Source organism: Phoxinus phoxinus, assembly GCF_949152265.1.
Source record: "Phoxinus phoxinus genome assembly, chromosome: 2".
Taxonomy (NCBI): Eukaryota; Metazoa; Chordata; class Actinopteri; order Cypriniformes; family Leuciscidae; genus Phoxinus; species Phoxinus phoxinus.
In genome coordinates, this window is record NC_136877.1 from 34,157,755 (window position 1) to 34,171,990 (window position 14,236).

At 36.9% G+C, this 14,236-nt stretch overlaps 1 protein-coding gene across 4 annotated transcripts in view; it reads left to right on the forward strand.

The window, feature by feature from the left end:
• The window catches only part of itga11a (integrin, alpha 11a), a 95,885-nt gene that overhangs the window by 54,496 nt on the left and 27,153 nt on the right, over window positions 1-14,236 (forward strand). For 3 of the 4 annotated variants that reach the window (XM_079599954.1, XM_079599953.1, XM_079599952.1), the window contains 8 exons: window positions 6,865-6,977; window positions 7,920-8,011; window positions 8,250-8,364; window positions 8,724-8,851; window positions 8,939-9,087; window positions 9,736-9,880; window positions 10,181-10,346; window positions 10,602-10,672. In XM_079599954.1, coding sequence (XP_079456080.1) covers window positions 6,865-6,977; window positions 7,920-8,011; window positions 8,250-8,364; window positions 8,724-8,851; window positions 8,939-9,087; window positions 9,736-9,880; window positions 10,181-10,346; window positions 10,602-10,672 — 979 coding nt within the window. The remainder of the gene's footprint in view (window positions 1-6,864; window positions 6,978-7,919; window positions 8,012-8,249; window positions 8,365-8,723; window positions 8,852-8,938; window positions 9,088-9,735; window positions 9,881-10,180; window positions 10,347-10,601; window positions 10,673-14,236) is intronic. The other variant, XM_079599955.1, reaches the window with a different exon arrangement.

Genomic DNA, 14,236 nt, shown 5'->3' on the forward strand with positions numbered 1-14,236 from the left:
CGACGCTGCATGCTCGTCATTTATTTTGCACATTATAAATGGGGAATGGATTGTCCACCGCGACCACAGGACAGGAAAGTTAGTTTTTCTGAGGTGAGGTTAGTTTTTTTATTATTTCGTAACTAATGTTAGAATAATGACATTGACATATATCCTGACAACATCAGCAGATACCGAATCAGTACAACACGTTTTTCTCGGGCACTCTTTACTTAAACTGTGCCTGACAGAAGAGTCAACAGCTTTAAAGTCTTGATTCAGTAAAAACATGTTTGCGCTACCCACCAGTTGAGAAACACTGACACTGACCTGAGTCTCTCCAGCACTCTGAGGATGGTAAAAGCAGATCTATCTCCATACAGAGTTCATTGCACAACTCTTAGGGAGCATGTGGGTGTTTTGGGGCACAGAATATTTGAATGGGTGATGAATATTTGAACTATTCCAGGAATCTGTTTTGGTGTCTTGGAGCTCTTAGAAGTACAGGTGAAACTCGAAAAATGTGAATATCGTGCAAAAGTTCATTTATTTCAGTAATTCAACTTAAACGGTGAAACTAATATATTATATAGACTCATTACATGCAAAGTGAGATATTTCAAGCCTTTATTTGTTATAATTTTGATGATTATGGCTTACAGCTTATGAAAACCCCAAAGTCAAAATTTGAATATTGTGAAAAGGTTTTCATAGCTGTAAGCCATAATCATCAAAATTATAACAAAAAATAATAATGATAATAACTCACTTTGCATGTAATGAGTCTATATAATATATTAGTTTCACCTTTTAAGTTGAATTACTGAAATAAATTAACTTTAGCACGATATTCACATTTTTTGAGTTTCACCTGTATGCATAATGTGTGTTTGTAACGATTTTTCTTCAAATCATATTGACTTGTGTGTGTGTTTTACACTTTTAAATGTTTTTTTTTTCCCCTTTACATCCGTCTTTTAGACACTGTTGTTTCAAAGTTTGTGTTGGCAATACAGTAACTGTTTATTTAAAAAAAAATTTTTAAATGTAATTTATTCCTGTGGTGTAAAGCTGAATTTTCAGCAGCCATTACTTTTGACTTCAGTGTCAACAGTTATCCTTAATAAATAATTTGAATACGATGATTTTGTGTTCAAGAATTATTATTATCAAGTCTTATTAATTATCAATGTTAAAAATAGTTGTTTAGCTAAATATTTTGTGAAACTCATGCATTTTCAGGATTCTTCTATTAATCGAAAGGTCAAAAGAACAGCATTTATTTGAAATAATTTTTTTTTAAATGTGCAATTTAATTTATCCTTGCTGGACAGAAGAAAAAAAATTGCGTTATTTTAAAAATAATTCTTACTGATCCCAAACGTTTGACCTGTATATAATACAGCTCTTAAAAGCTACACCACATGATCTGCAGCCATTATTACATTCAGCTGTAAGTAATCCCAAAGAGAACAATTTTCAATTGCTATTTCTTCCCATCTCTCACTTTCTGCGTGAATGCTGTTTGGATAGAAAAATGGTCAGAGCTCATGGATGGATAGGAAACTTTTACAACTGCGAGATAATACATAAATGGAAACAACTTATTTTTATGTATTATTATTAGTTTGAATGACTGACTTGCATTACTATGTTTGCGATGGTGCTGATCCATCATTAGTGGCCATGGATAAAGTGAAAAGCCTACAATAATGACCTCATTAATCAATAATGATTAAATATACAGCAATGTTGTTATGTAAAAGACATGAATTACACATTTGCAGTGCAATCAATGAGAAGTTGTACTATTTGGTATAGCAAAGATCTTTCAGCATAACACGTTCACTACACAAGTTCTTTTTCTGATGTCTCTGCCTGCCAAATGGGATTTTTCCTTGGGTGGCCATTGACAGTTGCACATCCACAGATTTGGCCTGACAGATCCCTAGGGATGAACATGGAGACAAACGTGGACACATACGCACATGTTTATTTTTGAGAGTTTTGCAGTTTGAATTCCTTGCTGAGTTTTGACTTTTGTCTGGCCTGTGACCTCTGAATTCCACAAGCAGCAGGAGGGTTGAAGCATTATAGACTCAAACTCATCTGAAATATGGCTCACAAACTGTCTTTTATTCTTGGTTAAAGCAGTAATAATTAAATAATGGGTTTTTATCTGGGGTGTGTTGCTATAGTTCACTACTTTTGCTACCTTTACAGTGAAAAAGTAACAACACAAATGTGTTAGGTTTCATGGTAATGTCACACTGAGGTTTTCGTGATGTTTAACTTCGTTTAAATCAATAACACAGGCAGGGATTTAAAGGGATAGTTCACTTTAAAATGAAAATTCTGTCATCATATACTCACCCTCAAGTTGTTTCAAACCTGTATGAATTTCTTTCTTCTGCTGAACACAAAGGAAGATATTTTGAAGAATGTCAGTAACCAAACAGTTAACTGGTCCCATTGAATGCCATAGTATTTTTTCTACTATGGAAGTCAATGGGACCAGTTAACTGTTTGGTTACTGACATTCTTCAAAATATCTTCCTTTGTGTTCAGCAGAAGAAAGAAATTCATACAGGTTTGAAACAACTTGAGGGTGAGTATATGATGACAGAATTTTCATTTTAAAGTGAACTATCCCTTTAAGATAGATCATTTGTGGTGCATCTCTGCTTTTCTGTCCCGTCATTTATGAAAGTAATGAAACAGCATATCAGTGGACTCACTGGCACTTCATAGACCTCAGCGCCATGGTACCAAGTATTGTCTAACTCTCCAAATGTGAAAAACATTTGTCTATTAATGGCAAACATTTTCCTCTTAGAATTTTCCAAAGGACTTGGGTCGCTAGTCCAGTTCTTTGTGGGAGATTGAGTATGTAAAGTTTGTGTATTAGCAAGGCTGTTTCATTCAGTGCTATTAGCCTTTTGTAGCCCTGCCGCAGAGAAAAAAAAAGTATGAACTTAATGAGTCTGAGCCTGATTGTTTTAACAGCTCACTGTATCATTGCCCTGGAAGTTTGACTAGACTATTAAATCACTGCAACAATGGCCTTCTTTCTCATGCTCATCTCTCCATTTCTCTTTCATACTTCCTTCTTTCCAATTTATTTATTTAGGTAAGTTTGTCCCGAGCTGAACTCTAGCGTAAAGTGTAGTGCCAAAAGCGGCTATAGCACCAGTACTATTCACAATATTAATAGCAGTGAAAATATGCACGCAGTCTGAGCTCCTTCTGTGAAAAATTATTTCCAGAGACATTTGAAAATGTTTAGATGAACTTTTAACTGGAGACCTCGTTTGGTTTTTTTAAATGTGTAAACTATTTACTTATTTCATGCTCATTTCAAACCCATGTCAAACGTAGATGGTTAGTTTATCTAAATATCGTTATATCACAGAAATGTCATATTTGCATAAGAAACAGTGATACACTGTCACTGTCAGTTAATTTTGTTTATTTTGCTGTTTTGCGGTAAGTGAGACTGAGCAGTCAACATACATCTGTAGTGTTATTTTTTTCTACATTCCCCAATTCCACTGTAAATAGCCTGTGGGTGTCTTATAATTATATTTTAACTGTAATGGGTAAAATCCATTTGTTTGGGGAGCTGGATCCAGATTTTGTTGGAATGCTTCCCTGGAGAAGCTTGCCAAACAGAGAAATATTTTCTCAAGGGTCCCATGATGTTGACCCCTGGCCTATGGCAGAACACTCATTGAGGTCTGGATCTGCAATAAACGAGTGTCAGATATCGCTCCCTGAATCGCACTGTCCCTGAGTGGGTATTGCTCCTGTTCAGAGAATTAACCTTTACCACCTGTCAGAATCAGCTTTAGATGTGGTGATTATTGATGTGTGTGAGATGTGGTGCTTCTGAATATTTTCATTATGGTAGGATGTGTTAGTGCCTTTGTATTTTGAATCTTTCATTTATGATGCACAATGAAGAGGGGTTTTCAAAGAGGATGATCACCTTCTGAGGGATTCCCTTCCTTAAATATTCAATTCACATTTATTTTTCACAATATCTTTTCAAAGCAGCTTTACTCTAAATTGTTTTTTAGATGCATGCATTTTTTGTAATCTGCTATCAGAGGTAAGTACCGTAACTGTGTCAAAGTAATGTCCATATGTCCGATATGTGCAGTTATACGATAATACAAATCATGAAGTTAGCTAACATCATGCATTCATTTAGGCAGAAACAATGAGCCTTGTTAATGCAATTATTACCATAATGATCATTGATCATTGACTATTTTGATCATAATGATTACAATTTATAGAAAATTTGGCAGTTTTGTATGTTGATACAGAATTACCATCATCTGAAGATCCCAACTGGAGTTGGTGTGATCTGTAATGGGCATCCCGAGTTTGAAACAGAAAAGCAACTGGACAATAATTAGCTTAGCTGCTGTTCATAATATTCATATTCAAGCAATAGATTTTCATGTGCAATTGATCTGACGAAATGTAGCTTGTTTGCTGGACAACCACCTAGTAGTGCATTACAGTAATCCAGTCTATAGAGGTCATGAATGCATTAACTAGCGTTTCTGCATCAGAAACAGATAACATGTTCCGTATCTTAGCGATGGTGGAAGATAGCTGTTTTTGTAAATATGTTAAATATGATTTTAAGAGACAAGTTACTGTCTAATATAACACCCAGGTCTTTAGAGGGGGAAGTAACAGTACATCCTTGTGGATGCAAATTTAGGAGATTCTGTGAACCAGTTTTTGGTCTAATAAGTAATACTCTTATTAGACCTCTTATTAGATACTCTCGGTCTTATCTGAATTTTTTTGAGGAAATTTACTGGTTGTCCAATATTTTATATCTTTAACACACTCTATCAACTTGACAACATATGTGTCGTGATGAAGTATATATAATGGTGTATCATCAGCATAACAGTGGAAACTAATTCCATGTTTACTAATAATAATACAGCATACATACTGAAAATATACAGAGGGCCTAAAACAAACCCTTGCGGCACTCCATAATTTACTGATGTTAATATGGATTTATTTCAATAAACAAAATGTTTACGGTCAGATAGGTACGATCTAATCAACCTTAATGCCTGTACCTGAATACCAGTGTATTTTGTAATTGATGTAAGAGTATTTTATGATGTATAGTGTCGAACGCAGCACTAAGATCAAGTACAAATTGAGATGCAGCCTGTGTCAGAAGCTAGAAGCAAGTCATAATTTCGTAATTTTAACGAGCAGTGTCTGTGCTCTGATGGGTCCTGAATCCTGACTGAAATTTTTCATAGATGTCTTCTTCTTCTTTTTTTGCTAGAAGGAGCACAATTGAGCAGAACTTTTTCTAGTATTTTAGACATAGATGGAAAATTGTATGTAATTTGTCAATTCATTTGGATCTAGTTGTGGTTTCTTAATGAGAGGCTTAATCAGTGCCAGCTTGAAGGGTCTTGGGACATTACCTAGATAGAGAAGAGTTAGTACAATTGAGAAGAGGCTCTATTGCTACAGGGAGCAACTCTTCAATTTAGTGGTTTAAGATGCAGTAAGTTTTATATTTTCCTGTCCCATAGTTGTAAAGCTCTGCAATTGTTCTTTATGGGGCGATAATTGAGGCTGAATCATAAAATGCTGTAAAAGGTTGTATTCATTTATAATTGTATTTCAGATGCTTTCTATTTTCTTAGTGTAGAAATTCATAAATGAATGACTACTAAACTGTGATGGAACATTCAGTTCAAGTGATTTATGTTTATTTTAATCTAGCCACTTTATACTGAGCAGTTGAGACATCATGAGGGTTATTTGCAAATATATATTTAGTGGTTGGGATAATCGTTCTACCTGATCCATAATGCTGAACAATAATACTTTGAGCTGTGAATGGACCTCTGAGTTGCAATGCTGTGCTGCTCACGAGAAAATATAGCATTTTACATGAGCTATACTCTTAAAAATCGCTGTTTTGCAGTAAATGGACTTTTGTTTCCCATGCATGATTAGTTTTACTTTCACTCTCTGACCCCAATGGACAGATACTGCTTTACATCTGATAGGCTATTTAATAGTACCACCTCACCATTAACTAATTATGAAGTTCTGAATGACATTTAAGAGCCCATCTTGACCTGGCATAGGCACATAAATGTGAAGTCAAACCGGTTTTCTCTCTCCCTCGAGACAACTATCAGCATGAAAGAATTCTGTATCTCTTGAATAAACAGTTGAAAGTACACATCTTGATGTGTTTAAGGATGCCTAGTATTCCAGTGATCTGTGACTAGTTAAATGAGTCCTCCATGGCTACTTAGTGAAAGTGACAGCCTTTGCTTTTAAAAGCTGCATGCTTCCGAGAGCCGTGAAAAGTTTGTACTGCTCCCTACAGTGCGACTGCTACTGCACCTGAATAATGTGTGTGTCCCTGATTGCTCTCTGCAGGAGCAGTATTACGTGTAAAGCATGTCAGCATTAATGGAGCGATGTGTTTAGTCAGTCTGGGTCATAGGATACATATTTCAACACGCACACAAACAGATCTCAGCAGAGTCCCACATACCTAACCGCCCTGCGAGCTTCCATCGATACATTACCTCAGACATCAACATTCAGCTTAAACCTGTTTAAACATTCCTTTGCCGTTAGATTCCACTCACCTGCCATCTCTCATTGATTCACTTCCTCTAACCTCCTTTAAACGTCGCTGTTTTCATAGGGAGCTTAAATCAACCGGCTTCTGGCTGTATTATTTACAGGGAAGTGGATCACACACCTGCTTTATGCTTATGTGTTTTTGTTCTGACATTTCTGTTAGATGAATGCTGTACTGTGTCAAAGATAATATTTATATGTTTGGATTGTGGATGTTTCTAGGTTACTGGTAGGAGCCCCACTGGAAACAAATGGACAGCATCAGACAGGAGATGTGTACAAATGTCCCTTAAGCAAGAGATCTGGAGGACCCAGCTGCACCAAACTCAATCTTGGTATGGTGATTGCAGTTTTTGTATTTTCACAGAATTTTTTGTTAATTTTGTCTAAAAACCATTCCAGCATTGTTTTTATCATCATATTTCCATAATTTTAAAAAAGTCAGCATTTTAATTATCATCATAATGTACATATTCAAGTCAAGTCAAGAATATTTGTATAGCGCTTTTCACAATACAGATTGTATCAAAGCAGCTTCACAGTATTAAATTAAAGTAATAATAAAACGTCCATGTTTGGTAATGCTAATCAATAGTATTATTCATTGATTAATTAAATTGAATATCCCCAACTGAGCAAGGCAAAGGCATTACGTCTCTTTGTTATCATTGGTGAAGTTGCACAACCCATTGTTAATGAAAATTTTCACCAGTAATTCTGTTGATGAGATTAACACTTGATGATTATTACTAGATATATAATTAGCATAAATACGTTTTGTAAACAGACTTCAAAAGGAACTGTAATGATTTACTAGCACCAAATAATTACTTCACAAAGCTTCCACAATAAGGGTAAGAGTTGTGGTTTGGGTAAAGTGTTGCCTGGCATGCCTTGTGAAAAGCAATGGGGGGTGGGGAACAGATTGATTCATTCAAATACACCCCCGAACTTGAGTTTACATGTACACATCTGGGTTCTTCACTACAGAACACAACATCTACAGTATGTCAAGCATATGTGTTCTATATAATCTTAAGTGTGTCAATATAACCACTCTGCCAGTTTCAATATGTGTATGCGTATAGATGCACACACATAACAGATAAAGTCAGGAATGTCTAGACGGAATTAACAAATATTTTTACTGTTAGAGGAAGTCCCTGTTTAATGTACATATGCCACATATGGACTGTGGTCAAATTTTACAGCACAGCATTTTATTTCGCTTACACATTTGAAACATTTGTTAATGGTTTGTTTTTGTTTTTCTTAAGGAAGGATATCCTTGACAAATGTCTCTGAACGAAAGGATAAGATGAGACTTGGAATGACCCTTTCGTCCAACCCTAAAGACAACAGCTTTGTGGTGAGTTGAATGTTTTGAATGTCTGGTTAGATAATAATACATATTCAGTGTTATATTTAAAGTAATCTGGAATTTAAACGGTCTATAACACTAATATTATTAAGTGTTTAAACAACATCTATTCCATGTGGTACACTATGGAATCATACTTTGTATGTCAAATGAGCCCATGATCTTCGTGTAAATCCTAAATTCATTTATTAATGGTGCACTCAATTCTCTTTGTGATAATTCACAGGCATGTGGTCCCCTTTGGTCGTACGAATGTGGTAGCTCGTACTACAGCACTGGAATTTGCTCCAGAGTCAACGCCAGCTTCAAGTTTTCCCGCACTATTGCTCCTGCCTTCCAAAGTAAGCAAAATGCACCTGCGCCCTCGATTTAACTAGGACGGTTTTTACAGTGACATTTCAGTCATATGTTTCAACTTTCTGTCTTAAATGTGGACTTTATTTTTATGCTGAATTTGGCCATGACAGTTTCTGGATCTGCCATATGCAATATAATGTGGAATGAATCTTCTTTTTAAAAAGAAAATGATCATGACTGCTCATAAAGAAAGAGCTGAGAATATAAATCTCTCTTTTTTATGAAAGAATCACAGGCCTAATTTTTTAGAACAAATCCCTAAAATTAGCTTCTGAGCAGAATTACTACCTTTTAAGAGTTTTATCAGCCAAAGGCATCAAACACATCTAATTTCCCTTATCAGGGTGTGAGACATACATGGACATAGTTATAGTCCTGGACGGTTCAAATTCAATCTACCCCTGGAATGAAGTTCAAGACTTCCTTATCAACATCCTGCGGAAATTCTACGTTGGACCGGGACAGATTCAGGTGTTTTTGAGTTTCTGAACAATGTCACTGCGAAGTATCAAATGTGTCTTCATTAATGTCACATGAGTTGAATCATGTGCTCGTCAGGTTGGAGTACTACAATATGGAGAAAAGGTAGTGTCAGAGTTTCAGCTGAATGACTTCCGTTCTGTGGAGGATGTGGTCAAAGCAGCCCGTAAAATAGGCCAGCGAGGAGGAGAAGAGACCAACACTGCGCTGGGAATCAGTGTTGCACGGTACTGCGCATAAATGACAAAAATAAATATATTATAATAATAATAAAAAAACACTTAATAATCATCCAGCTCTTCTTGCTACTAGAGTACACTACCATGCAAAAGTTTTTCATTACCATTACATATTTTTTATGTTTTTGAAAGAAGTCTCTTGCATTTATTTGATCAAAATACAGTATAATCAGTAATATTGTGAAATATTTGTATTATATTAACTGTTTTCTGTTTTAATATATTTTTTTAAATGTAATTTAGTCTTCAGTGTCACAGAAATCATTCAAATATGCTGATTTGTTGCTCAAGAAACATTTCTTATTATTATCCATGTTGAAAACATTTGTGTTGCTTAATGTTTTTGTGGAAACTCTGATGCATTTTTTCTTTGACAAATAGAAAGTTCAAAAGAACACCATTTATTTAAAAAAGAAAAATATTGTGTAACATTAGAAATGTTAACGGTCACTTTAATAGATCTTTACTGTCACTTTTGATCAATTTAATGCATCCTTGCTGAATAAAAGTATTAAAAAAAATTCAAGGAAGTAACTTACTGACCTCAAACTTTTGAACGATTGTACATTTTGCTTATTAATAGAGTCCAAGACTTACATTTACAGAGCATAAATGATCATCTATGGATATTCACAGCTCAGAGGCCTTTAAACAGGGAGGTAGAAGAGGAGCAAAGAAGGTCATGATCGTCATCACAGATGGAGAATCACATGACAGCGCTGACCTGCAGCAGGTCATTGAGGACAGCGAGAAGGACGGCATCACCAGATATGCCATCGCTGTAAGTATTGCTTTCCTTACTTCAGTTTACTTTACTTTCTTTCCTGCTTTCTTTTTTTGCTTTGGCATTGATGCCAACTCTCATGCTGAAATTATGTGATGACCTATTTTTAAAATGGGCTTTTAAACAGTCATTGAAGTCACATTCAACTGCTGCTGACACCAGTGAAAATGGCCCAATGCTTTCACTCCTACTTATTGAGCCTTAGATTTGATGTGTTGTCTTCGGTGCTCAGAAGAAATGTGTCATGTTTGAGCCCTCTTCAGGCTGATTGATTCTTGACGTTCTTCCTCACAACAGGTACTGGGCTACTACAACCGCAGAGGCATCAACCCTGAAGCTTTCCTTAATGAGATCAAGTACATCGCTAGCGACCCCGATGATAAGCATTTCTTTAATGTGACAGATGAGGCAGCTTTGAAGGACATTGTGGACGCTCTCGGGGAGAGGATCTTCAGTTTAGAGGGTTGGCAATTTTACCACAATGGCACCACACACAGCATTGCATCATATCCATAACACAGCTCAAAACCTCAGCAGTAAAATCTCTGCACAGCACTACACTGTAAATTGCATTGGACCAAATCTTCAAATTTATACCACATCTCTTTGCTATATTCTCAGTGCCAACTCTTTCTTTAAGATCACTGAAATCTGCAATGCTCTGTTGTAGGAAATGGTGGACTCGTTTCTTGTGTGTTTATGTTGTCTTTGTGTGCAGGGACTAGCAAGAATGGGACAGCATTTGGTCTCCAGATGTCTCAGGCTGGCTTCTCCACACACATAGTGGAGGTGAGTCTGTATGTCCATCAGTCTGTAAGTGCATTTAAATTTGGTCATGTAAACGCGTTAACCTGTTTTCCTTTATCAAAGTAAGGTCATAAATGGCTTAAGCATAAACCGATCAACTCAGGTTGATTTTTAAACCTTACCCCTATTTCGCTGTTATAATGGCCATTCACTGCCATTATAAAGCTTGGAAGAGCCAGGACAATTTTTAATATAACTCAGATTGTATTCGTCTGAAAGAAGAATGTCATATACACCTACTGTAGGATGGCTTGAGGGTGAGTAAATCATGGGGTCATTTTCATTTTTGGGTGAACTATCCCTCTAACATCACATCTCGTATAACAAATGGAACACTCTGAGTCAGATACACAAATTATTTGGTTTTGGCATCACTACTGGGAAATAACCAGATTTTTTAATAAAGTCTAGTAAACATGGCTTACCTGCGTTGCCGGGTTAGTGGCTTGCATGTAAACTGGGACAATAGGTTAATTCAATAAGCTGATTTTTGGGAGTTATCAGCGTATCGGTGTGAATATAAATGTGCTTTGTAAGTTCTGGATCTACTTTATTCCTTAGTTCACAGCTCCTTTTTTTCCATCTCAGCTGAAAGAAAAACCTAGACAGTTTAACTGAGATCAGACTAAGGACTTGTCTGAACCAAAAGTCAGACGTTCAGTGAATGTTTAGGTTTACTTGCTTTAAACTGAAACTTTATCTTTCTTTCTTTCTTTCTTTCTTTCTTTCTTTCTTTCTTTCTTTCTTTCTTTCTTTCTTTCTTTCTTTCTTTCTTTCTTTCTTTCTTTCTTTCTTTCTTTCTTTTCTTCTCTTTGTTTAGGTCATCTCTATACACTATGTCGCTGTCAGTAATATGATACACCAAAAATATTACACCTTTATAATGGTGAGCAGATAAGATTCCTCCCTGATAATTCAAACAAGACTCTTTCTGATTCTCATTCCAAAAAAATTAATATAAGGCCCAGGCTTTCCCAGGGAAGGGATTATTGTGGTGAGAAGTGTGTGGAGGAGCCGCACCTTATGGGAGAAGGAATATTTTTTTCTTGTCTGTCTGAACCCAGAGCTGATATTAGAGCTGGCTTGTCCTCCAGCACAGACTCAGCATCTGACACTCCCATACTGTACCTGCTGCTCTGGCAGGCAGTCTGCCACGCTCCGTCCACAAATCAGCCCAAACTGTACCTGGTGGGTCTGTCTCCATCCAAGACCTGCTCCCAAATGTAACGCTAATCATCTCTGTCCAGGCTGCACAGTTTGATGATGCAACCCCTCCGATTTTTCCACTCCGTCCCCTGAAGGCAAGCAATGAGAGTTATTAATATCTAGTCTTTTTTTATGGAAGAAAAGGATAGGAAAACTCCAGATGGTCATTGGGATGGCTGGAAATCTAGATGCCTGGAACAACATCTGCAACAGAAGCATCTTGAGTGTTGAGAGGAGGGATACATTTTTGGAAAGAATGTTTGCACTCTAGGAGAAAATCATACCCCTAAATCCAGATGGTACTCTCTAAAGCGTGTGGGATGTGTCTAGGTTTAAATGTGTGTATATATATACTGTGTATGACACATATTCGACTTAGACTTTATTTCATGCCCCAGATTTTTTTTTTGGTTTATTTATTTTAGGATTTTTGTACATTTAACATGATCTTTATTTCTGTCATGACAATGGTAATGTATTTGGTCTTGGTGGATTAGATCTGCTACGCTGCTGCAGAGCAAGTACATATAGACTTGCTACTACCAATACATTCACAGACATTGCTGTGAGCATGCTGCTGCTTCACATATAACATACATGAAATACCGCCCGTAGTAGACCTTTACAGGTGGAGCTGGGGAAGGTGGAGGGTTTCTGAAAGGGTTTCTAATGAGTTGTTAATGACAAATGAGTTAGACCTATCAGCATGCTCCATCTAGAGTTTAATGCCAGAACTAGGTATTTCTGTTATGACAACTCTCGGGAGATTGGTATTGTAATGGATATGGCAATGTTAATGTATTTGGTCTAGTCGGAATAGCCAGCTGCTGCTGCAGAGCAAGTGCTGAGATTTGCTACTGCTAATACATTCACAGAGATTGCTGTGAGCATGTAAGACTGAGCATGCTGCTGCTGCTGCACATATAACATACATGAATGAACCCCCATCAAAGCAGGAAACAAGAGAAAAGGGCAGAGCCCTCTTCAACAAACATCCAAACAGATCATTTACAAGTTGTCCAGCCAATGCCAATAAAGCTGGACAACTAGCCACTAGACATGCATGCCATGTGTTCTCATGAGCAATATATATAACAATACAAGCTGATAGAGATAGGAACCCAGCAACCACCTGAGCAAGTATCATCAATAAGTAATTAATTACAAAACCTTTATACTCCTATTTGATAAATGAAAAGCCATTAGGAGAGATATTGTATATCTGTGTAAGATATACAGTAACAATATAAAGTGATTGCCTAGATATAACAGTGAATTCAGCAAGCAATAAAGATGACTTTTTTGACATAATTAAAAAAGATAAAGTAAAAGTTAGTAATTGAAACTGAAAAAACAGACTGATATATCTTCATTTGGCTCAGTGAGAACAATGTTGAGCCAAATTAAGATAAAGATGCCATCTGGCGTCTGGCGTGTTTAATGAACCAATCACATACGTAAGAGTAAATCGAGACAACGAGAACCCCATTTGATTGACTACAAGAAGAAGGTAGACCCGCCTTCCCTCTCACACTTGCACAACTCTAATGAGTGAGAGAATCGTGCCAAAACTTTAAGCGTACACAACAAGTAATTTAGACATTTGCAACAGTTTACGTTTTACACACACAGATTGCTTCTACATGGTCAATCTGTTTTGCAGTTCTTCACACTGTTGTTTTCGCTTGCAAATGGCTGTTCACCGGCTTGCAATGCTTTTGGCCATATTTTGGCATCCACTTTAGTGGGGAGTCCAGACTGTAGTGTTAGCGGGAACAAGATTCAAATGTTTAACTGATCAAAATTAGACAAGCAAATGAGGGAAATGAGAAAAATATGTCCAGTAAAAGTCTTAAAGCACTGCAGTCCTGGTAGCAAGAGGTTTAGAGGCAGTCCTGCTTTGTGTCTTTGTGCTGGTCCCTTATCACATCTTCTGCATGCGTATGTGGTGCTGGTTCAGTAGAAAGTGATGATGGATTTATAGCGATGATGAGGTGCAATGGTACCAGGTGCACAACATCACACTCAGCCAGCACTGTTCCATTTAGATGTGACTTCTTTAATGCTGTGAAAGCCAGGATGCAGTAGAGCCGAAGCAGAAGTTGTTGAAAGGGTGAGGTCACACCATAAAGGCACACAAAGCTGGAGGCTTTCTGGAAAACATTGGTGGTTTCATCCACAGTCCATTTTGTTCACTGATTAAAAACCAGAAAGTCATGATTATCAGCTCTCTGTGTTGTTTATGTTTGACATCTGAAGTAGCCTATCCACTGAGCCAGAGCAGTGCATTCTCAGTGGGCTGCAAGTTCGGTAAGAATGTTCCGTCTGGGCTGGGATTGC